At 39.4% G+C, this 25,953-nt stretch overlaps 1 protein-coding gene across 2 annotated transcripts in view; it reads left to right on the forward strand.

The window, feature by feature from the left end:
- The window catches only part of LOC139125489 (galactosylceramide sulfotransferase-like), a 29,925-nt gene extending 6,053 nt beyond the window's left edge, over positions 1-23,872 (forward strand). Inside the window, exons 1-3 of one of the 2 annotated variants that reach the window (XM_070691554.1) lie at positions 18,516-18,602; positions 20,014-20,164; positions 22,433-23,872. In XM_070691554.1, the coding sequence (XP_070547655.1) occupies positions 20,034-20,164; positions 22,433-23,537 (1,236 nt within the window). In that variant the 5' untranslated portion in view covers positions 18,516-18,602; positions 20,014-20,033 and the 3' untranslated portion in view covers positions 23,538-23,872. Of the gene's footprint in view, positions 1-18,515; positions 18,603-20,013; positions 20,165-22,432 lie in introns of those variants that run through there. The other variant, XM_070691553.1, reaches the window with a different exon arrangement.
- Positions 23,873-25,953: the final 2,081 nt, after the last annotated feature.

Raw genomic sequence — 25,953 nt, forward strand, 5'->3', positions numbered from 1 at the left:
TTTGAATTTTTCTTCTAAGTTATTATATACACGAAGTGAAACTTAATTTCTTTTTTTCTTCTACTATATACATTACACGAAAAATGGGGTACGATAGAACATTATTACCGAATTTCACCAACCGAATACCGAATGGAACGAAGTCAGAAAGAACTCATCACGTGATTGCTCATAATCCAAGTGAGGCAGATCCAGGCCAGACACTTATCATACGATGTCCGAAGTTAGAAAGCGGAGTACTCTTAGTTCCAGATACTTTCAACCTGGTTTTGATCTCGAAGTAATGGGAGATGAAAATAACCGAGTAGTACAAAATGTTGCAAAAAATTTGGTGGAGCGTATGAAACTCACATTTGAGGGTCAGACACTTTCGATTTGAATAAATATAGACTTATTGAATGCTATCGTGATCTCTTCAAACATAAAAAGGAGAGATCGAACATGACACTGTACGGAATTCAGAACGAAAATCTAAGAAAATTAAGAAGCGGTGCGAAAGATGCAGATGACACCGTCGTGGGCGATAAGTTACTTTTCGACACATATAAAACAAAATATGCTATTCGTCTCACTCATCCCCTCATAACAGGCCATGGAGTTGCATATCCAAAAGCGTTAGGGAGTCATATTGAATGGGAAATTACGTTGGCACCCATCTTCCAATTAATTATCATGTATAATCGTGCTAATTTTCCAGCCAATTATAAATTAAAAAACATTCAAATGGAATACGAAACAATTTCTGACCCCGAACTCGCGAGGTCAACTGCTGGTTATTACAACGGTGGAAAAAGTTACCTTTACGAGCATATACATTATTTTAGAACAATCCCTTTCAAAGAATCGGACACGGTTATCAATGAAAATATAAATGTACCACGACGTAGCATTAGAGGTATCGCAATACTCTTCACTAAATATTATAGTAATGAAGAAATTAATAGTGAACTTTTCATTAACCCCTCCATTGAATCTGTGTCTGTATCAATCGAAGGCATTGCAAATAAAGTATACGCTCAGAAGATGATACCAAGACATTTTGGCGAGAGGCGCGACGGTATTTTGCTGAAGATAAAGATTGGTGTGAAATTGACATAGATGAAGTTGATTATTTGAAGAATAAATTCTGTCTGTTTATTGATCTGCGTAGTTTTAAAGATATTGAATTTCATGGAAATGGTTTAAAAGTAATGAACACAAAGGACGGAATTCAACTTGAAATTCTGAAGAAAGACCTCTCATCTAGGGTTGGCGATTACATTCACGATGACAATATATTTGCCCACATTTATGTTATCAGTGATGCCCTGGTCTCTATTGAAAATAGTAGATTAAAGTCTTTACAATTTTAACCATGACCCGTCGTCCGTCCTATCGGCCATGTTTCTGCCAGCCATTCACCCTTGTCTGGATTATATAACTGCACACGTTGATATCATTTGGTGCCATCATAATTTTACTACGCTTTTCACTACGGATTTCTCCAGCCTTTTTCCGTACAAACTGTACAAACTGTGCCGGCTCCGGCTTCTTCCCAGTTTCAAATAGATCTTTATAATCTTCAAAGTTCAAATGTTTTCTAACACAAACATCTTTCACCCCTTTATTTTTTTCGTCTCCGAAGTTGGAGTTCGAAAAGCATACACTTTCGAGCGTATGCCGACAAAATCAAGAATAGGTTCACCATTCAACTCATCTTTAAATTTACCTATCACTTTTTTATTAATCTTCGGAAAGTTGGGGCCTATTGCGGAGCTCATCCCACTAGTATCATATATAGACTTCTCACCATTCTTTTCAACATCTTCTCGGACTATATCATTGAAAGTGCTGACGCGTGAGCCGTCCGGGTTCGGGATCGGCACACTGTAAACAAAACTATCAGTATCCATGTAGGCTAATCGTATTCCAGGGAACTTGACCCGAAAGTAATTGTAATGCGTCTCATACATAAGCAGCTTAGAAAGTTCCAGTACTGCGGCGCCGATGAAACTGGTTTTACATATCTATGCTCATCCGTTTTCAGTTCCAGTAGGGCACTGTCGCAGGAATCACCATCCTCTTCGGAAGTTATGAAAGTTATATGTTTCATCTTTGGATTATACTTCTGAATCTTTTTACGTCCACTATCCGTGCCGTTCCAGTCCGAAACAAATTTAAAGTCTCTGTACTTTCGAACATCTTCTATTGTCTTACCGAACATTGCATTATTCATCAGCTTATAGAAATTCTTTTCGAAATCTGTCCTCCCCTTTGCCCTCATTTTAGTGTTAAAGTCAATATATTTCGCGAGACATGGAGCCTCATCGAAAGCAAGCACCCGATAAATCTTTTTCAATCTCATTCCCATCCGAAGATAGAATTCCAGCAACTTGTAGTGTAAGACATAGGACTCTCTATCCATCACACTTGTAATCAGTCGACCGCCCTGCCTCGGAAATTCATAGTGATGCGGCGCTAATGGCAAATCGCTGTGTTCTTCATGTAATTCGGCTGGGTATTCTAAGTCTACTTCTAGAAAACTTGGTGGAAAGGTGGAACCAGGTCCCCACGCTCCGCCCCCCGTTCCGCCCCCCGCTCCGCCTCGACCCCTTCTTCCCATTCCTCCCACTCTTCCATCGTCATCCAATGAAGTCCGCCCGTAGGCATTGCCTGACTCATTGCCCAGCCGTAGAGATTGTTTGCATCGAGATATTTTATTTCGGTCACCGGCTTCTCTGGATCGTAACTAACGTAAGTATTCCCGCCGGCGGGGCCAGCGTAAGCCGGATGATTTGTCTGTAAATAATGAATATTACACTGGCTGATGCCGCCTCGAATCCCCCGTTGTACGAAAGTCATCTGCTCAGCATCTTGAATGAGTTTAAACTTATTACCCGTGTAAAGTAACATAGCATCCCATGTCAAGCCAGGCGCTGACATGTAATGGGCCGGATCTAACTTATATGCTTCTAAACATGTGTCACGAAAGTTTTCAAATATATTTGCAAGAAGTAGAACGTCAGTCTCACAATAGAATTCCATATAATCACGAATCGTCTTACATCCAACTTCATCCCATACTCGCAAAGCATGTTCGTAATCGGACTCTGAAATCCCCTCTTCCGTCAATTCGCTATAAAATTCCCCCCTCTCCGGGAGCTCCTCCTCTTCTAGTCTGTCAACCGAGTCTAAATATTCGTAGGGGAAGAAACCTTTCGCCCTTTGAATGTCCGGGTACGTAAGTGGTACTGTCGTCCATCCGTGGTCCGGCACAGTCGTTGCCAACTTCGCCAATGACCCCATCATCAACTGAGCACTGTCCATAAACTTTATAGAAAAGAAACGTTTCTTTATCTCCCTCTTCCCTCCGGCAACAACAATTGAGGCGTGAAAAATAAATGTTTTCGAGAGACCCATAATTCCTCCATTGCTCGTCTTAGCTATAATTTTAGGCTCTGGTCCCCCTCCGGCGTCTATTTCATGTAATTCTTTCAAAATAAAAGAACCATCGTATCCCTTGAGGTTGTGAAAGTAGATAGGAATGGTTCTCGACGGCCGGCATCCTTCGCAATAGAAGGTCGCCTCCTCCTTCACTACTCGGTATCCTGCCGGCTCTCCACATGCAATACAGACTGGATCACATCCGTCGCGCCGGTAATTAGAAGGATCCCTCATCGGTATTATTTCCTCATCGGTTTATTTTCCAATAATACGATTTAGAATAATACTCGGCCCGTTCTTTCATATCCTTTAGAAAGTCTGTAACACAGGAGAGACCTGTGAATGTTCTTTTACCATAAACAGTGGGTGGTCGCCGTTCGAAGGAGCCCCCCACCCCCGTTCCACCATAACATACGAAAGAACAAATTGGAATGTGTCGACCGGTCCCCTTCTCAATAATTGCCTCAGTATCTGCATAGACGACGTAAGGAGAAGGAACCTTCTTCCGATGTCCTTCAAATTGACACACTTCCTTAGGAAAATCTGGCTGGGCAGTGTCTGTTCCACAGTATACCTGATGTTTTTCTAATTCTTCTGTTGACTTAAAACCTCTTTTACAAACCATACAAATACACTTCCGTCTGCGCTCATTCTTTCGATTAGTACGAGAATTACGAAGGCGATTTTCCGCAGTAATTGGTACGAAGTGAGAACGGCCGCCGTCTTCGCCAACTATCAGTAAGATATTTGCTATTTGATTCCTATCACCTTCGGAACGGGCTCCGCCTTCGGAACAGGCTTCACCTTCCCTTATCGGAACGGTTCCGTCAGGGGCTCCGCCAGGGGCACTATATAACACAGTTATGTCGGACGGGGGAGCGGGATCATTTTCGTAGATCTGAAATACTTGAAGTTTGATGCCTGGATTTTGCTGCTCGAAGCGCTTGAATATAGTCAGATCGGCGGGCGTAGGAAAGGGAATACCTTCCCAACAGTAGTCAGCCATAAATGGGGCGTACGTATTCCATTTTCTCCTTACCTGACCACATTTCTTTTCACGAAACTCGGGGTCGGTCAACTTTAAACTTGCTACGATGGCGTATTGAAAACAGTTCTCGCTGCCCGAAGGTAGCACCAGATCGCTAACACAATGCTTATTTTTTAACCATCTGGAAGTTGGACTCGTTCCGTTCCGTAGGAGCCCCAGCCCCGAGTAAAACTTCTACTAGAATTACTTCAAAATTAAGTATCTCCTCGAGAACGAGACCAGAACCCTCAACATTTTCAATTGTATCAAGCATACGATCGTAGCGATCTATTAACTGTTGCCCCACATCCGATCCCGATCCTCTTACATCTTTTGTGTATGTATCATTTAATTTAACATACAATGAACGCGGTTGTGTATTACCAGTTTTCGGATCCGATAATTTGACTTCCATTTCGGTATAAACAGAGTACATCTTTCGTTCCGCCCCTTTGACCATACCTTCAATATCCACCAGCTCCCGATATCCTTGACTCGCTTGACTTCAGGAAATTCTTTTCGTAAAACTGCTCCCTTGAATGCTGTATGTAATCGACGGGCCATAATAATCTTTATGATATATACTATCCTAAAAATTTTTAAAATGAAAAAATAATTATTCTATGATAGGTCATCAAAATCCACTATAATATTTTTGTCAGCATTTATTTGTTTATATATCTCACCTAATCTTTCTAAGTCGACTAGTTCTTCCACATCTTGAATTTCTGGTTTATTAGGCGCAGCACAAAATATTAATCTCTCAACAGTGAAAGAAAGGCCACGCTTACTTAATCGCGGTTTAAATGCTAAGAATTCTATCTTACTACCTTTTCGGATATTACGAGGTACAATAGCAGGATTTTCTCGGACTGGTAGTAACGGACTCACTGTTTTAAAACCGCAGTCAATTTCTTGAACCATATCAATACATGTAGCGAAATCGTGAACCCCTCTCCCTCTCCCTCTCCCTCTTTTAAACTGAAATTTAAAATACCTCATGCCCGGCTGTGCCTCGCTCCCTCGCTTCGGATACACTTTAGATGGATTGTAAAATCTGCACCCTTCGGTGACGGTTCCGATAGTATTCTTGGAGTGAGCGGCCAGGCTTAGAGCATAACTTTTAGCAGTAGATGCATCGAAACTTTCACCTAGGGTACGGAATATTATTAAATCAGTAAACTTTTGAAGACTAAGTTGCCAACTGACACACACCCCATCACATGTAGCTGGATCTCTAGAACCGTACTTAGGTCCGATGTTGAAAACTACTTCTAGCTCACTGTCTACGTATATGAAAGGATCTACATATTCACCAAATACTAATTTGCCTCCATCATCAATTTGATGTTTTCTCCGGTTTCAAGTATTTTTATTGCATCTGAAATAGAAAGGATTGTCATTGTCTTATAGTATATATCTTAATAAAAAAAAAATTAAAAAAATTTCTATGATATAGTATCCCAAAATGTCATACATATTCATAAATGGACCAACTGGAAGTGGTAAGAGTACGATGCAATAAATTTGGCGGAGGGACCGGAGGTGTATCACGTACCAGAATTTGACACTAGTTTTTCCAGCAACATTGCCGACTTTTATAATGGGCGTGTCACCCCCGTTTCGATTGCTGATTTTCAGAATCAGTTATAGAACATACTCTTAGTTTACAATGTCAGGCTGGGAGGGCCTCTCCTTCGGAACGCTACATTATTTGTGACTCTTCCATAATTCAACATCTAACTTTTTCTAGAATCCGGGGTGTTTCCACGGAGTCGGAAGAAAAAAAGATTGTTTCTAGAGCATTTGACCATTTACCCAGTTTCATTATCATATTCAAAGATATGCCTTGGGATTATTGCAGGCGGAATGTGTTGACTCGAGCCAGGTCGTACGAAATAACCGGTACCGCCTTAGAAGAACTAGAAGAGATTCACAATAAGTTCAAACAGACTTTCTTAGAAATTTGCCACGACTACAGACTTCCATGTTTGGTAATTCGGAACACTCTTACCCCCCTCGTTCTCAAGAATATACTTAATCCAACAATTGATACCGAGACAGTCGGACCAGTAGAATATCCACGAGCTTTGACTTGGAATTGCATGGGGCAGCCCTTCGGCACGCGATAGCGGCAGCCAGGGATTTTTAATAGACGGTTTTTCCGAAGGTGAACTTGAAAAAGCGTACTTCCCACCTGGTCAAGAACAACTAGAACAACCTCGAGTCTCACTAAAGAACCTACACAAACTTCTTAACGCTTGTGAATCTGTGTGTGCTTATAATGCTTCGTTTGACCTACGAGCACTTGATATGATGCCGAAGGAACCCTACGGTTCTGTAACACCGGACTTTGAAGTTACTTGTCTATGGCTTATGTCAGTTGTGTACATTATACTTCAACAGAACTTATAGATAAAGCTGAAAAAGGGGGACTCGAAAGAACGGACTGTGGTAACATGCACAGTCGTTTTGAAGATCTTGCAAACTTAATATGTGCCTCCGGAGGAACTGAGGGGCCCCCACCTCATCCACATACGGCCGAAAAAGATGCAATAAGTGAACATTACTTACGACAGTACATGATAAATACTTGGCCAGGTGGGGGGTGGAAGCGGGGTGGTAAACTGACACTTTCGGCTTTCAAGAAATTAAGACTTCCTCCATGGTTCTTATTGAGTAACTTTCGTAAATACTTACGTTAGTACTTACGTAGTACTTGACAAGTACCAACACAGGAACTTACGTAGTACTTGACAAGTACCAGCACAGGAACTTACGAAGTTCTAATAACATTTTCCTCTGGCTCCCAACTATTGAAACTTTCTGGATAACCTTTCCATTTTATCAGATAATATTTCTTTCCTCTAATTTTTTTCGTCTTCAAAATTCGTTCTACTCTGTACAGCTCGTCGGCTCCCCGGGCGCTCTGAAGTTCATCAGAATAGAAAGTGCCGAGTATTTCCTCTCCATTCAGATCTTTTATTTTGTAAACTGGTGGTGTTCCCAAGCCAGCTGCGTACACAACTTTTGAAACTACGAAAATCTCCTCTGTCCAATTTGGTAAATATCCTTTCTTGAAAGTGGTCTTGTATTTTGTAATTCGGACTCGTTCTCCCGGCTTGAATTCAGGGTTGGCTCCCCGGCTGCCAACTCAGGACCGAATAGTGTATAAAATGCCTGCCAATCGTTCTCCTCTGTTACGTCCCTGGGTTTCATTTTGATACTTCCGTGTACGGTGTTATTGTAATTCTCAAGAAGTTGGGGTAGAATAGAAAGCCAGGAACGTGTCTGTTTATATGTAAAGTATTTCCACATCATCGTCTTAAGAGTCCGATTAAAACGTTCAACGACGCTAGCTTTTTTGTCACTGTAGGTGTGAAACCAGTGAATTCCCACCTCCTCCAACCACCCCTGCATTTTTCGGTTAGTAAATTCCCGCCCCTCATCTGTTTGAAGTTTTCGGGTCTTCTCCCAGATTTCTTAATCACATCTTGTAGTGCCTTCAGAGTGTCATCGGCCGTTTTTGACTGAATCGGCCTGGCCCATGCATATTTGCTGAGCACATCGATTACTGTTAGCATGTATCGAATGTTACGGTTCTCTTTTGCGAATGGGGGAGGGAATTCCACGAGATCCGCTTGCCATTGAGAGTCTATCGATGTTACGAAAACGCGCCGGCCCCTTCGGAACGCGCCACGAGTACGAGGACCGGTTTATGAAGATTATAAGTTAGCTGAGTTTTTAACCAGTCCTGTACCTCTTTCTTAGTGACGTGGAGTCCGCTGGCCCGTGCTGCGTCATACAATTTTTGTACACCTCCAAAACCAGTTTTGGGTTGTAATATAATTCTCTAAGAGTACCTTCGGCTTCCATAATTGCTATATTATACGAAAAATTTTATGTCGTACGGATGCCGTAAATGAAATACTAGTTTACTGAATGGCTTACTTTTCAATTGTCTGACCAGGTCCGTGGCCTCCCGTTCTGACACCTCCATTCCATATTCTTTAATAATAGTCTTGTTATCTGTCTTGCTCGGTGTGTAAAAAAGTACTAACATCTGTATGTTTTCCCTAAATGGTTTACTAATACTAGTATATTGCTGAGTCAGAACCCAGACAGATAGTCCGTCGTGTCTTGCGCTGAAACCAAGTTTGACTAAAAACGTCACTGCGCTTCTTCATATCTTTGGAGGCAGCGCAGTCGTCGAGTACTATTAAAGTGTTTGTACTGGCCCATTCGTTCCGTACGAAGGCTAGTGTATCATCCACAGCATCGAGTCCGACTGGAAACACAAACACGTTGTCATCAGTGAAAATGAATCTTTTATTATACGTTTTATTGTTCATGAATGTCGGACAAATGAAAACTATATATTCGAATTTTCCTAGGTACGGACCGGTGAGGAGATCCATTACATATTCTGTTTTGCCAGAATTTGTCGGTCCAGTAACAATCATGTTGAATGGTACAGTTGCATACATCGGATCTATATACTGTACATTAATGTAATGAATATTGCTAAAGATAACAAACCAATTTTACCATATTCATGAATAGGGTCTGCGCCGGTCACTGCTGCTGCCCGTTCCGAAGCCCTGTCGGAACGGTTCCGAAGGGCCTTCGGGACCGAGTCGTGTCATTGTGAGGTGGTGGTGACACTCCGGGCTCGTCCTGCCACTTCACAGGATCCTCCCTCCCTTCCATCTCATGTATAGCACTTTCTCGAACTTCCGTGTTTATATCACCATTCACCCCGAAGGACATAGATTCTGTTGCGTATTGCAATTCATTATTATAACCCGAGATTGCCGGGCCCGAAAGGATGACCATCTCAGACGGTAAGAGAAGTAAATTGGTGAGACTGCCATATCAAGTTTGACACCAGTATTCATTATTGTGTCTTGATATCGCCTATAACTGATTACTTTGTCAGTATTACGAATTTCATCTTCGAGGAGAACGCCGAATTCTTTTCTTACTTGCTGTGCACTGCCAGTATCGCCCACAATGGTACTGCGAATATTTGCTTGTGCGCCGAGTATGCAATATACGTAGGCTTCAAGGCTTTCATTGAGGCGGGCGAGACCGGCCTTTGTTAGTCCCGAGTCTCCCTTCAGAGGAATGAAACTATTGTATTGTCCCTCCGATCCATCATTTCGGAAGAAATAATAGTGTGGTCTGTCTTTGTCGGGCAGTACATGTTTTTTCTTTCCAAAAATGGTATGTGTATAGAAAACGCCTCCGTCGGCGGAGAGGAAAAAGTCCCGACCGTTGTATATCGCTTTTGGCTGTCGAACGGGACCACGATTAGTGTAATATTCATAACCATAACCAAGACCTTTATTTTGACCTTTTCGATATCGAAAGTCGGACTTCGTTGGACTTATATTTCCAAATTCTGTACATAGAAGTTCATATTGGACGAGATTGTACGGATTGTCGCCCGCTTTGAAGGTGGGGGTATCGTCTGGAAGTGCAACGCCCATTTCGTGAAGGATACGACGTATTGTAAAGTATACATGGAAACGGCAGAATGATCGTATTTGGGGCGGAAATTTCTTATCAAAGAGATGGGCGAATGATATACCACAACCAGTAGTGCTGCACCATACGGCGAAATTCAGTTGCTGGTCCCAGTATTTCATGTTTGGCCGCCCCCAGCCAGACATTACTTTCTTTCGCTGTTCGATGAGTGATTACGTTATCTTTAAATATATCTCGAGGATGAAAAGTAAATTTATCTGTCGGCGTTACATATATTTCTAAGTCCATGAGAATAGGTTTTATTCCCCCGTCCGGTTTGGGAGGGGGGGTATCAGCATGCTGTACTGTCGGTACGCTCGTCTTATTCAATTGAAAAGCAACTGGGAATAAGTCTGTACTCATGATTCGTGTTTCTATATACAGATAGATTTTAATGGAGGAGAATTTTCCATACTTCGGAATCCCTGTCGGAATCATTCTAACATTCCAGACCATGTTAATATTATATTTCGGATTCAGGTTTAAACGAATTTTTATTTTTACTAAGAATAGATAACATACTGCAAACAATGGAGAATTTAATAAAGTCATCGGCAGCGGCAAATACGCGTTCCGAAGGGTCTTCGGCGCCTTCGGACGCTCAATCCATAATAGAGACGAAACGTGAAAAAAAAAAATACTCTGTGTCATCGCAAGTGGTCAAAGTAAGTTATTTTTTGGTAAGGAGATTTCAGTTGCTGACGTAGAAAAATGGGGAGATGAAACGGTGAATAAAGCATTTAAAGTCTATGAAGCGAAATACAGTTCTCTTATAAGTGATAATATCACTCAAAGTTTCATAGATCTAGGAGCCCGCGCAATAAGTCAGGTAGTTCCGATCAATGACCGAGATAACTATGCCACTGATCTTAAAAAGGATTTTATTCTAAACAGTGAAATAAAACGATTATCAGGACGGATAGCCTACACGTGGGGGCCCCTGATTGCTCTAATTTCCACCGGTTTAATTACGGTAAACATTTAAATTTTAAAAAAATCGGGTTTAATATAGTACCTGAAATAAATGGATTCAACTTCGCCGACTCAGCAAACGGAAACGACCTCCACACCGCAAACGACTCCGTCAGGGACGACCTTCCCGACTCCGTCACAGCGCAACATAGAGAAAGTTACAATGCCGCCGAAGCATCCAGGGAGAGTTGCTGCGGGCAAGCGACTAGCGGAATGGAACAGGCAAAACAAGGAGAAGAAACGCCAAGCAATGGTGGGGGAGGGAGGATAGCTATGCGGTAGCGGCAGACCTACCGCCTACAATGAAAGAACAGTGTGATAATAATTCACGCTGGTATAATAAATGTTATCTTGTTTTAGGAATTGTGGGAGTTTCATTGACTGCATTAGGGCTATATTGGGGGCGTGCTCGGTATACCCCCTGTCCTCCCCGGAAACCGCGGGAACCGCTTCAGAAAGCGAAAAAAACAGAGCCCGTAGCAGCTCCATCCGGAACAGTTCCGACAGGGGTTCCGAGAGGAGGGGAGGGGGAGGGAGAGGTTTCCAGCTCCTCTACATTGTATGAGATGGATTAACTCCCCATATTTTTTATTTTTATTTTTTATTTTATATACTAGTCAGCAATCATGGATATTAAAACAGTTGTAAACACAATGTACGATGGTATTGTAATCGCAGGACTTGCGATGGGATATCTAATGATCTCCAGCAAATTTCTGAAAATAGAGGTTGGCGATCCAAGTCGTCCAAATTTGACTCGATTGGCAAAATTAGGCGGTGCGACTGCTGCCGCGGTAGCAACCAAAGATCTCCTTGAACAGAAAAATATTATTCCTGCTGAACCTTATACTTCGTAATAATAATATTCATCGAACATTTATACTTAGTAATATATACATACAACGTACAACGATGATCATTTGGATTGAAAGTCAAACAGGTGAACCTGTTACTGTTAATTTTTACCCTTGTATTGACACGACACAGTTTACGAAGATAAGACTGCTAGAGTGCGGACTATATAATTCATGGCATAACATAACATCGACGAATAATGTAATAAAATATCAAGAAGGTGACCAACCGAAGAAGACTAAATCAATACGTCCAGGTAACTACAATATCGATACGTTAAACAAAGCAATCGGGTTGAAGCAAAAAATTAATTTTGAAAAACATCTGCCGACAAACCACGTTCTTCTAACTTTGGCTAAAGATGTTAAAGTTTATTTCAATGCTACAGGTAGCTTTGCCAACGTAGTTGGTTTTTCAGATAAACCTGAGGACAACCCAGTTATAAAAAGTACTATGAGTCCGAAGAAAGTGGATTTCTTAACAGTCACTAAATATATAGTTCATTCAGATGTAGTCGATGTTACTGGAAATTATGTTTCATTTGGCTCCGGAGGATACATACAGGGGAAAGTATCGAACTGTTTACAAATACTTCCCATCCGGGATACGAGAGAAATAAGTGAAAAGGTTACTTACGATTTTAAAAACGGAGCAATTTCTATGCCATTGAGAAAAGGGGGAGATTACATGAATTCAATTCGTATCTGGATAACGGATCAGGATGGGAACATGATCGATTTCAATAACTGGCCAATTAGCTTTTGTATTGAATTGCTGTAGTAGTCCCGAAGCGGGCCCGGTGTAACCCTATCGGAAGATAAACCATCCCACGACTAATCCTCCAGCAATATAGATCATCTCATATTTCTTTTGCTCAGGACTGGGTTGATAATAATCTGAGAATTGAACTGGCACTTCGGAACGGCTTTGCGCCGCTGCTTCTTCAAGGATTTCTGCATCTGTATCTCTTAACTCAGCTGCAGCATGTGCGTCTTTGCTTGATTTTCTCTTTCCCAATCAGCCTGTAGTAATCTTTTTTCTGACCAGACGTTGCGATCATGTTCAAATTTTTCTAATGCTTTATCATGTCTAATTTTCTCTTCAATAAGAGCCTCACCATTCCCCGAAAGCTTTTGTCCGATAATATTTCCTCCTGTAAATGCCGTTGCATTTAATACAGCACCGAGAACTGTCATTCTATAGCTGAAGCCATGACTGTGTATTGTATATTACAAGGTATTATTTTAATTTTCACTGTATATAGGTCCCTACGGAGTATGTCTGATCCAAGTGGCTTCGGTCTAGGTACAATTCGTATGCAAAATCTTGAGCTTGAAGATCTGAGTGATGTTAAAGTTAACAATAATACTAAGATGGCTGCTAATCATAATAAGGATTACGTCCTTCGTTATAAAGACCGCGAAAAATATTTCGTTTTAGCCAATGCCGCGGTGCAATCCCACGAGCATGCTGTAGAATTTTCCGAACTTAAAGACATTGATGAAACTGTAATTGACGCCACAAAGGCTTCGAATGATTCTACTCCTTTTGCTCTGACATGGGATGGGGATAGTCAGAAATTCATGCCTTATAATGTGCCGCGTAACATCTTAGATATATTGGATAGTGAAATTGCAGGAGGTGTTGCTGAACCACCAGGAACTCCGAATGTGATTTATTTTGATAGCAATGTAAACAAATATAAATTGTTAGATTTCGTAGTTGGCTTACTCCTACAAATCCATACATTGCACTTCTTGGTATACCAATTCATCTTAAAATTAGTCCTCTTAATACAATAATGAAGGCAGATAATACACTAAGAAGGTGGATAAACGAGGGGGAGAATTATTGCTCGTATACAGCTAGCGGAGTTCCAGTTAGATTATTTTGGGACACAACTTTAAAGAAACTGGGCTTGAAAAGTGTCGGTGACGAGGCAGCTGTTCTCACTTTACAGACAGTAAATCAACAGATGACTGATAATATGAAAATACTTCAACATGGTACAGTTCTCATTAGATGTGTAAAGTTAGCTACTGGAGATGAATTTGACGATTGGTTGGATATTATGCTATGAAAACAGATAACAGAACAACTTGTGATATTATCATAAGTATTGATAAAGATCGGGGAGGGGAAATGAGTATTGAATGTTTTGTTGGTGGGAATAGAATAGAGAACGACTTAGGAACTACATTTGTACGTAGAGATAAAAGAGGAACACTTTAGATATCAGTACCATTCATCTGAAACGTCTCATATTATTTGAAGTAATGGTCTTCCGTCACATTTTAAGTTCAGAGGAAATTACTAAAATTTTATCTATCAGGTGAACAAGTTCGCACCGATAGGAACTTCGTGTTCAACATCAGCTAGACTCCGCGGCCGGACTGACAACGGGGTCCTTTATATAGGCTAGTTTGATGGTGATGACTCACACGGAATTTCCCGTACATGTTTATACATGTTGTGTGACTCAGCAGGGAATTTCCCTGCTTAGTTCAGGACAATGCACTGTTGCGCATGCGTGAGTTCATATATAGGTCAGGGTCATACTTTAGTTACATGGATGGTTAATTTTTCCTTCGCTTCATGTAGATAAATGAATAAAATGGGTGTAAAATTCTTACTTCATCCCAGTTGTCCACGCTTACTCTACTACTTATGCAACATATCAACATGCAACGGCAGTACCACTACTCCCTAAATAGGATATATATATATATATATAGAGAGAGAGAGAGAGAGAGAGAGAGAGAGAGAGAGAGAGAGAGAGAGAGAGAGAGAGAGAGATAGATAGATAGATAGATAGATAGATAGATAGATAGATAGATAGATAGATGGATGGATAGATAGATAGATAGATAGATAGATAGATAGATAGATAGATAGATAGATAAGTGGCAAACTTTTGGATCTCATGAATATTTTGCGAAGATAAAATATGAATACGATTTTTATCGGATGGAAATGTAGTCAGTAATGTGGATATATACCTTGTTCTTATATCACTATAAAGTGGGCAAATAAACATAAAAGTGAAATTCATTTTCTACGAGTTCAACGTCATTTACAATTTTACAATGCATACAAATTCTCTGTTAAAGTAGCAATTTTAGGTGTCATCCCCTTGATTCAGTCTATGACTACAACAACGAAACTTTGAAAAAATAATCTTATATACCGTTGAGATGACTCAGATACTTTTCCGGCTCGAGCAGCGATTTAAATTTACAGTACAGACTTAATTTAGGTGACTCTGTTATATTATCATGCCATTCTTGCTGGAAACAATCTTTTATTCTTTGCGAAAAACATGTAAGAAATCGTTTTTATCCCCAACTTGCTGTTCTATCCAGACCACCCAAAAACCATATTTAAAAAGAATATTTATGATGTGGGTGGCCCAAGTGGTTCTACCTGCGTCATCAAGTTTTTTTAACATACAATAGCAAGCCTTTGGTAGTCTATTGTCACTCATTTCAAGAAGTTTTATCCTGTACATAATACATCTTTTATAATAAATACAGCATAATGGCAATCTTCCACATTCTCCAAGGACAGCATAATTACTAGCATTGCTATTAACACCTAGTAGATATCTACAAAATCTGAGTTGAATATGCTCTAACTCATCAGAATATTCATAACCCCATTTTTTCTCTTTCATAGCGGATAGTAGGTACAATTACAGAATCAAATAGTTTAAAAGCACTTGAGATAGAAAGCCCACCTAATTTTTTTGATAACAGATTGAATAGAAAAGAGGCCCTTCGAATCCTTAAGTGCTTGATTTTTCTTCGCTTCAACGTTCTATGATATTGTATGTTTGTTGGTTTATCTATTTGTTTATGTTTGTCTGTGTTTTTATTATTTATTTATGTATTTGTATGCTTGGTTGTATGTTTTTGTTACATTTTGTTTGCTTGTTTGTTTGTTTATTTATTTATTTGTTTGTTTATTTGTTTGTTTGTTTGTTTCCTGGGCACCCTGTGAATAAACCAGACTCGCCGTTCATTGGTGAGAATCAACCAGACTAACCATTCACTGGCGAGAATCAAGCAGACTCGCTGTTCACTGGTGAGAATCAGCCAGACTCGCTGTTCACAAGTTGATTTTCACTATGAACGGCGAGTCTGCTTGATTCTCACCAGTAAATGGTGAGTCTGGTTGATTCTTACCGATGAACGGCGACTCTGGTTAATTCTCACCAGTGAACAGCGAGTCTGCTTGATTCTCACCAGTAAATGATGAGTATGATACATTCTCACCGTGAAAATTACCATTCTCACCGTGCTTGGTGAGAATTTCCAGTCTCACTGGTGAGAATCTGTTATCATACTTTATTCTCACCAACGAGTGCATTTCTCGCAGTTCACCGGTGAGAATTAAAACTTCTCACCGACAGCAGTGAGAATAACAAGAGATTCTCACCAATTGCGAGAAAGCGTCACTTTCTCGCTCCAGTCTCGGAATTTTTTCCTATAGTGACTGTCAAACAGACTGGGCATCTCACTGAAGTCAATACATAAAGGTCTCAGAGTGTCTACAAATTTGTGTCTAGTCGAATGCGGGGATGACTCTCGCTAGAAAGAGTATAACTTAAATCGTCTCCAAATCTACATTACTGTCATGCCTTGGTATGCATCTATAATTAACTAAAGACGGTCAGCAAAGTGATTGTCAAAGAAAATGTAATTAAGTAATCTACCGACGCTGGCTCATGAACGTCTAGATTTAACGGCAGTGTCTAAAACCTGTACTGGACTAGTAGACCAGACTCGTGAGCCGAACCCATGGACTGGACCCGTCGACCTGACCTGTGCAGCGTGCAAAAATTCACCCTAACCCGATGCCCGAGACCGGCAGTTTTCAGGCAGGACCCGTAACTCTTGAAAGATGTCCCGGCTGACTTGCAGCGTGTTTGCAAGGTTATATCTGATTGGTCGATTGTCATTATTCACAGCAACTTAGGGAGTTTATTTTCATTATTCAATTATAATGGTGAGATTCTGCCAACCAATTGGACAAAAGCTTTCAAATCGCTGCAAGTCGCCCCAGATGTCCTGCTGTTCCTAAAGACGCGGGTCAGTAACTTCCCCTATATGTAAAGAAGTTTACCAGAATGTTTCGCTAAGCTGAATACCTGACAGAATTATTCAAAGATAGGAAATTTATTCTTTCAAGAGATTAACAAAACGTAGAATTCACAAATAAAAAGTGAACTGACTGATCGGTACTGCATCAAAGCGAAAGACCTCAACTCACGTTTTCTGGCGAGAGTAGTGGCGCTTTTCAGTATGCTCCTCATTTGTTAAAGTTCCATTAGCTGTATCTTCTGGCGATTTTTCCGTTAGTTTTGATTGAAATGATCGCTGGCTCATGTTGAATAGCCTGTCAAATAACAGAGAATCGCATATGATTCGGAAACATTACGTGCCCTAAAACTAATTAACATGTGATTTTACAACGAAAATTTCAATTTTTGTCCGGACAGAAATACAAACTCTGTTGACACGCGGATTGCAACGTAAGCATTCTTCTGCACCTGCGCGAGCCATTTACAGCAATTTCAAAATAAATATTCATTACTTATGCCCGGTAGTTACGTCGTAGTCCATTGTCCGAGCACGTTGCGTAGCCAGATGTCTGGCAATCCACGACGCAATGTTGTTTTGATCCCGCAATAAACGTAAACTTGTACATCTCGCGTGATCGCGGCGTCACCATATCTGCGTTCTCCCCAGCACGCTGAGCATGCCAGATATCAACAAACGAGCTCGGAAGGGCAACATGTTTGAACAAAAATTAGCAGTTTTATGTGGCTATAACATCACTAATCATGTTTGTTTCTTCGTAAAACAACATTTTGCAACAAATATGAGCCTCCAACATGGAATTTTCCGAGGTAAAAAATGGTCAAAAGTTACATGACAGCTTAATCGAACAGTGACATATGTGTACAGTTCTGAATGGAATGTTAGTGTCAGTTATTTTATTTATAGTTTTGTTTTGTACGGCACTGTGTTATGCACTACGGGCACATAATTTTTTGGGTATCGTCACGCATTTTTGCGGTTTTAAATTTCTAATTTTATTTCCTCATGAGGAGAAAAAAGGTGGACGCAGTGGGTCTGGATTGACACGGGCAATGAGGAGAAACAAAATTTCTATTTTTATTGGCTTAAGCTTATATATCGGATATTTGTCCTGAAATCGCCGATAAACATCGGTGTTTTACATAGACCAGACGTGCCGAGATACAAGTCATTCTAGTGTCGATATAGAGTTCCAAACGACAATAAATATTGAGTAAATATCTGTGATTTCAAAGATCTGGCGTGCCGAGGCGCAAGGCAAGTCATTCTAGAATTGTCCAGTATCGATTGAGAGTCCTAAAATCGTCAATTTGTATCAGCCTGATGTAAATTATCGGCAATTTCGCAAACCAAGCGTGTCGCCACAAAAGGCATTCTTGTATCGTCTTGTATCAATCTCAGACCCGATATATAGATTGTTATGTATGACAGAAATATGTAGGACGTCAGTTGCCCAAACTTTTGCTTTTGATAGTCATCTTCTTTGCTTTCCTTTAAAATGATTTAAAAGGCAAGAAAAACCATTTCATGTTAGGATGTTGAAGTGTCTTTTTCTTTTTTTTCAATCTTGTTCTAGGCACGAGTTAAAAATCTGCACTATATTTGGATTAATCTGAGGATCGGACCAATTGATTTCCTTCAGGGCCAGTAATTGTTTTTCAGTTGCTAGCCCGCTTGGCCAGTTGAGATTTTGCGTAAGTTTTGTACACTAGACCTGTGAACTGGACTCGTGGACTGAATTAGCCCAGTTTTTTATCTCAATATATCCGAGTATCAAATATGCATTTCAAAACGAATTTTCAAAAGAATCTTTATTTTCCATAACGTTGTTGTTCTAGGAATCTCAGGGATCCAATTACAGGCTCCGCAAAACATAGAAATACACAAAATACAGACTAACACAAAATTAATGCAAAGAACAATTACAAAGAACATACAAATCATGAATAAAAATAATTCCTTACTCTTGTTTAAAAAGGCTAAATTTGTCAATATTGTCAATACTCGAGCGTAATTTTGAAATACAGTTTTTAAGTGCTTAAAGCACGTGGCAAAAAGGAGTGTTTACGAACATTGATTCTGGAAAAGGTACCCGAAATGTTAGGTTTACCTGTAGAGTACGTTGAACGTTTCAGTAGGATTTGAGTCGAATGAGAACAATTTACCACAGAATGAATACATTTGTACAGGAAGCTAAGATCAGAAACCTTCCTACGATTGTATAGAGGAGGCAAATTGAAAAATTTGCATAATTCTGTGTATCCTGATGAACAGTAACGCATATTCAGTTTAAAACACAAGTACTTAATGAATTTCTTTTTAACACCTTCAACCTTATCAACAAAATTCTGCTGCCACGGATTCCAGATAACAGAACAGTATTCGAGGCCGCTGCGTACCAGGGCGATATACAGAGTCTTTAAAGATTTAACATCACTGCAATCTTTTCCAACGCCCTCCCCCTGAAATCTCCCACCCCCTCAAGAGATGTTTGTGTATGCCACCTTATATCACAATATGGACGGACAGTCATTGTTACACATTGTCAAATCAAGATCTATTATGCAGACGTCTACATCAATTTCATCCGAAACTTAATAAGGACATTATACCATGACAATCCTACGCTGGGGGTACCTCATCCTGTAATTGGGCTAACGCCGGTTGGATGATGGACTGATAAAAAAAACGTTAGTATGACAGTTTGCCGTTCGGCCGGGAACTCTCATTGGATTGAGTGATGCTTGTACAAAAACAAATTTGCCACGCAAACCTGAGAAAAAAATATGAGAAAAATAAACTCGAAACACGTTGAGTTCTAAAACTTGAGCTATTCAGAAACATTTCCTTCTGCATTTTATTAATTACTGGTATTTCAAGATTACTGATCACTATCGATTTTACTTTATTAATCATTGATATTTCAAGAATAACTATCAGTATTGGTTTCACTTTACTCTTTTACGCACCTTGTGCTGTCTTGTTGCGGATGAAAAATACCCCCCCCCCCCCGGTGAAAGTGGATAAAATGTCAATTTTATTGTTTTTACCCTCTTATTTTGCTTGTCTAATTAGCTGTTCTTGAAATTTTTTCATTCATTTCAGAAACTCCTACATTAATCAGCATGGGTGTTACAAGAAAGACGGCTTTCCTCTGCATCATAGCAATAACATTTTTCGTTATGGCTTGCTATATTGCTATGTTGAACGGTCACGTCCTCGCTTCAGCTACCAAGTTGAGCACATCTTTCCGTCAGTAAGTAATGATTTTTACAGAATAACGTTTATAGTCTGGATGACTCTTTTCATAGAATTGACATCAACCTAAAACGGGTAAAGACATCATTAAAGTAAGGTAGCTTTCGGAGCTACCAGGATGAAAGCCGATCAACGAAGAAGGTAATTTTGTAGGTTGTCAGGTAGTGTCACCGTTCACAAATCTTGGGTGGAGATATTACCGAAACTGTTTTCTGTTTACTTCCTATGTAAAGAACCAAAGTAACTATGACATGGCTGGGAAAACGAGAGTAAAAATAGTTGTCTAGCAACCAAATCGGGTTCACTGCCGAGTACTTGATTGTTTGACAAACTCACAATATGGGCTGACTGTTATGACTGAAATTACATAGAATGTGCTAATTAACCTTTAAATTAGGAGCTCAGTATCGAGACGTACAGCTCTCAGGAAGACAAAAAAAGCAGATGTGTATGACATATACTTGGACAGTTATAGAGAAATTATTTCAAAATTTGCAAAATCAAAATATTTGTGAAAATGAAAACCAAGGATTCAATGTACATTAATGGCTGGTGAGACTGTTCTGAAGATAATTTCTATATTCCAGTTTCAAAGTGATATCTACTGGGTATTTCTCTTATATAACTGGGTATATCATTCCAGACCTTTGTTGTAGCGCATTTTACAGTAAACTCACCTGCCTTAAGTCTCATTTGTGTTATGGCTAAATCGTTACGAACACTTTGTCTTGTACTATACGTATGTCGAATCGGAAGGAAAAAATCTTAAAAGCATCTGGTAGTCTATGCTTTAAAGCATCATGTACAAAAACTGCAAGCTGTAATTTATGTTGCTTAAATATATCTAAATACCAAGTTTCTTAAAAACTTGGTGATGAGTTTGCGCTATAATCACTGAAGGTCATTATACGAACCATCTGTTTTGGTTGGACCAGAAAAATATCTTTCAAATAAGTAGAATAAGTATTTCCCCAGACTCTCCAAGCCATATATTATTTGGGGTAGAACAAAGGAATTGTATACCAATACTAGTGTGAAAAGCGCTACTAGATGACCTAATTTTAAGAACATACCTGTTAACTTACTGATTTTCATTCTGACTTGTACAATGTGATGTTTCCATGATAAATTGCTATCTATAGTTACTCCAAAAAAATGCACAGTCAACTCCTTCTACTATTTCATTTTTCATTCGAGCGACCTGTGACAAACACAGTCTTTTGTATTACTGTATGATTGCATATTTTATTTTTTTAGAGTTTATTGTCAGCCTGTTGGCATCGTACCAATACGTCACATCTAGGTTAAAGCCCAGTTTGCAAAACCCTTGGAACTTTTAAGTCATTGCGGAATTCCCCGAAAAATGACAAATCTATGATATGACAGAGTGATTTACGTATTTCAGAAATTGCATCTTTTACAAGCCTTACATTTATGAAGTCATGGCCAGTCTTGCGGGTATCAAGAGATACAATGGTATTGACAACATCACTTTCAGTACAAGGTGAAAAAAGGAATGCTGAACTGGACGCATTATTCATACTTTGTTTATTGACATCACAGTTATTTGTAATATTCTCCGATATATTTGGATTCTATCCATTGAAAGAAGAGGGTTTTCGCTGCTTATTAGCAACAATGTTAATCTGTAAGACAAAGACAATTGGTAACAAAATGCATCAATTTTAACTCTTTTTTTACAATTTCCCGCCATTTTTCAAAATTTATCATTAAACCAGAGACTGTGAAAAGATTTACTGGCATGGGACTCAGTCGATTGTAACACTGTGTCCCTTTCAGGATTTTAATTCGCGTATGGCATATATTCACCATTTTGCACAGTTTTTTTCTACTCATACATGTACGAAAGCGCAGACCCGTTCTACTTACGTATTTAAAAACTGCGACGTGCTATATTATTTTAAGATTATAATAATCATACATATAATGTTTGTTATTTGCTTTATCTAGACACATTTTGCATCATTTATTTACAAAATCTGAAACTTACAGGAAAAGAATTTGAGAAATGAACATCAATGAAAGGGAAACATCAAACACCATTTATTTACTACAAGTATACACAAATACAACTTAGAGTCAGGAATTGCACTGGAAAAGATAATTTATGAAATGTTGTAAATTGATTTGAATATAATCAACAAGAGCTGGTAATCAAGAACTGTACACATATGCCTTTCCGACAGACGACTTCTGAAGAAAGTGAAGTTTGTTTCATCATGCGCGTTTGTATTACTACTTCCAGGTTTGCCTCGGATGCTTTAAGAAACGCCCCCAGACCCCATGGAAAGAGAAGAATTTCGTGCACAGAAATCACTCAAATAGTATTTATCAAGACTCATAAGACAGCTAGTACTACAACCAATTCTGTCTTTCAGCGTTTTGGATACAATCGTAGTTTGGCGTTTGCCTTGCCGAAGCATGGACATCACTTTGATGAACAGCAACCATTCTCTCATAGAAAGTTACAATACCAAAGACCACCGGGGAACCAGAGCGCTCATTTTAACATTATAGCAAGCCATATGACATACAACAGACCTGAACTTGATAAAGTTGTTCCTAATGCCACCTATATCACCATAATACGAAGTCCTGTAAAGAGGTTTGAATCGGCGTTTGCCTTCTTTAAATATGCAAGCGAAGTTGGACTAAATAAACGTGAAAACGCCCTCAAAGAATTCATGAAGGAACCTGACAAATATGTCAATAAAATCGGAGGACGAAAGGGAGTATTTCTAAGGAATGGCATGTCCGTTATTTTGGGATTTGATCATCGCTTTCATGACAATGATTCTGCAATTAATGAAATGATTGACAGATTGGATAGAGAACTTGACTTAGTTTTAATATCTGACTACTTCGATGAATCGCTTGTGTTGTTAAAAAAGGCTTTATGCTGGAAACTAGATGACCTATTGTACATCAGCAAGTTCATAAGAACTGACAGCAAACGGTATCCGATATCGAAATCGGTCGCTAAAAAGATTTTGAAGTGGAACAAAGCTGACGTCAAGTTGTACGAGCATTTCAATCAAACCTTTTGGAAGAAAGTTCATAGTTACGGCACAGATTTCTATGAGGACGTACGTGAGTATCGAACCCGTTTGCAAGAGTTTCAAGAAGATTGTGTCGAAATGAACAAAACGGAACGAACGTCAGGACGTGTATATAAACCTTTAATGAAGGCGAATGCAAGCGCTGAATGCAGGCTAGCTTTGATTGATAATGGACAGTTTCACGACATGCTTAAGCAGGAGGCTGCAGAAAATTACAATTTGACAAAACATCAAAAATTACTGATGCAGACAAAATATACCAGACACAGTAGTTTCCCACACAAAGGGTGACGGCTACATTTTGTTTTTACCAACTTGATATGCTCAGTGTCAAGAGTATAACGTAATGATTGGAAAATACATGACAATCTATAGCAATAATGCTTATTTTGCCTCAATACAATTCCTGGACTTAAACACTGTCAAGCAAGCAATCCAACACAAGAAAAGTTATATATAGTGCCACATTACACTGAAATTGGAATATTACCAATATCACTTCTCATGGTAGTCTATAGGTAATCTACTAAATATCTTCCCTTATAAAACTAGCTATATCTGTAATATATAAATGTATATGTATTTATGTGGGTGTTGTAAATATTGACTTTAGGCTGTAATAAATTTATTAACAAAATAGTAATAGTGCTGTCTCTACAATTACAAACCTCTCTATAAATGAAAGTATACATTTAATAGATATTGTCCCTTTTGTGATCACATAAATAGGTTTGGGAACAGGATAGCTTCCCTCATCTGTCAGTAAAACTGGACGAAATTAACATATTTGTATAAAAGGGACATTAGGTGTACCTTTCGGCCAATCAGGTATGCTTTGCTCTGTGTACCGAGGGCAGTTTCTTGTTCTACTCCCCACAGCATGATAGAATGAAAATATTCCGTTGGCAAGTACTCTGTATACGCGTGTGTAAAGACCACAGTAATTGTTATTGATGACAAATGAATTCTAATCCGGACTTGAATTCAATTTTAAATTTTAATGCTGACTGTACACATATTGCTGTGCGTACTTTTCACCATGCTTCAGGGAGTAGAACAAGAAACTGAGGTGAATACACAAAACAAAACCACCAAAAATATTAGCCAAACATTAAAGATTGAAATTGACAACCTAAACAACACATTCGGATTCGACATGGAGTCAAGGAAGCAATACACATCGCCAGCTCTAATCCTGAATTGAATCGTGATCGTGGCCGCTATGCCTTACCATCAGTATTTAGTAGCCTAATTCAATCACGTGATTTACATGTGATCACCGAACTACGTGACTGATGCCAATTGTCAGCCAGTGTCATTCATGCTGATGAAGGGTTAACGGACGGACCCGAAAGCTACAGACAGTAGTAACTTTATTTGTTGAGTGCAATGGTTAAAAACTACATAATGCTAGTAATGATCTCAGTTTGTCATTTTTCCACGAACAAAATGAAGCTTTTCGATTGATTTACTGATAAGTCAGTCAGGGTCGTTTAAAATGTGCCCTGACTCAATTTAATGTTTATGAAGCCTTAAATTCAAAAGTCAGGGGCATTTCAAAAGTTCCCCGACTCAAAAATCATTAAGAGAAATTTTAAGCATTTGTCTCGTTTCTTTAGTACATTTACACAAAAATGAACCTTTTTTTCATGAAAATGAATCCGATGAAAGAGGTAAGCAATAATCGTTGTGTTTTCGTTGTTTTGTTCGATGAGAACAATATTTCAAATTTTACACTATTCTATCATTTTGTAAAATTTCAGCAATAAAAATTTCGATTTCGTTACATTTTCCTAAAAATTATTCCCATCCAATTTTCCCAAATTAGTTCCAATCGTGTTGTCAATAAAACAAACATTCGCACACAAACTGAAGCTTATTGGGGCGGTTTTTAGACTGTTGTTTTGTGTTATTTTGACGAAAAAAACACGGGAAAAGTTACACTTTTGACTGCAATCATAGCGACATTTCCCGGAAATTGCCGAGCTCGTCCCGTTCTGGCGTAAGTAGCTGTGACGTCACTAATAGAACATGCGATGGCGACTTTGCACTAATAGTGCATTGGTTATGGTGATAGTGATAATGTCATGAGTGAAATCAGTGCAACTGAGAATGTTATCGTCACAGAAGATATGACGAAGCTGTTCAGAATTTACAGGCCTGCAGATTTCAGCCATCGGGACCTCAACCTTAACGAGAACAGGAAAGGAACTCTTGTTGGTCGTCTATGACGAGATCACTACAGTCCAACACACTAGAGCACTACCGTACATAGCTCTGCTTGGCTGGGCTGTGTGTTACCGGCGTTATACGGCCTCCCACCGTACACAGTAAGTGAGGCTACCCACAATTCGCCATGATCTGTACACACGGAGATCACTCACTGAACTGAAGCAAATTTCTTCTGTACACAGAACTACTCGGTCCATATTTCAAAATTCTGGCAACATATTCTGATAATCATAATTTTCTGATTTCTCACTGAGAATAATGAGGAGATCAACCCCTTTTCCGCGGAGGAGATAGCAATTTTGTAATTTTATCGACATAGATTTTTGACAGCCATACACAATATTGTCAAGGAAACTAAGGGAATAAGTTGCATCTGTGTTGGCAAAAGAAAGGGTATTGATTTTTTTAATGTTCATGATGACAAAGGAAATTTGCATGTCTGACAGGTGGTATGATGAGACCATCTTAGTTGCTG

The sequence above is a fragment of the Ptychodera flava genome (assembly GCF_041260155.1).
Source record: "Ptychodera flava strain L36383 chromosome 3 unlocalized genomic scaffold, AS_Pfla_20210202 Scaffold_25__1_contigs__length_14229661_pilon, whole genome shotgun sequence".
NCBI lineage: Eukaryota > Metazoa > Hemichordata > Enteropneusta > Ptychoderidae > Ptychodera > Ptychodera flava.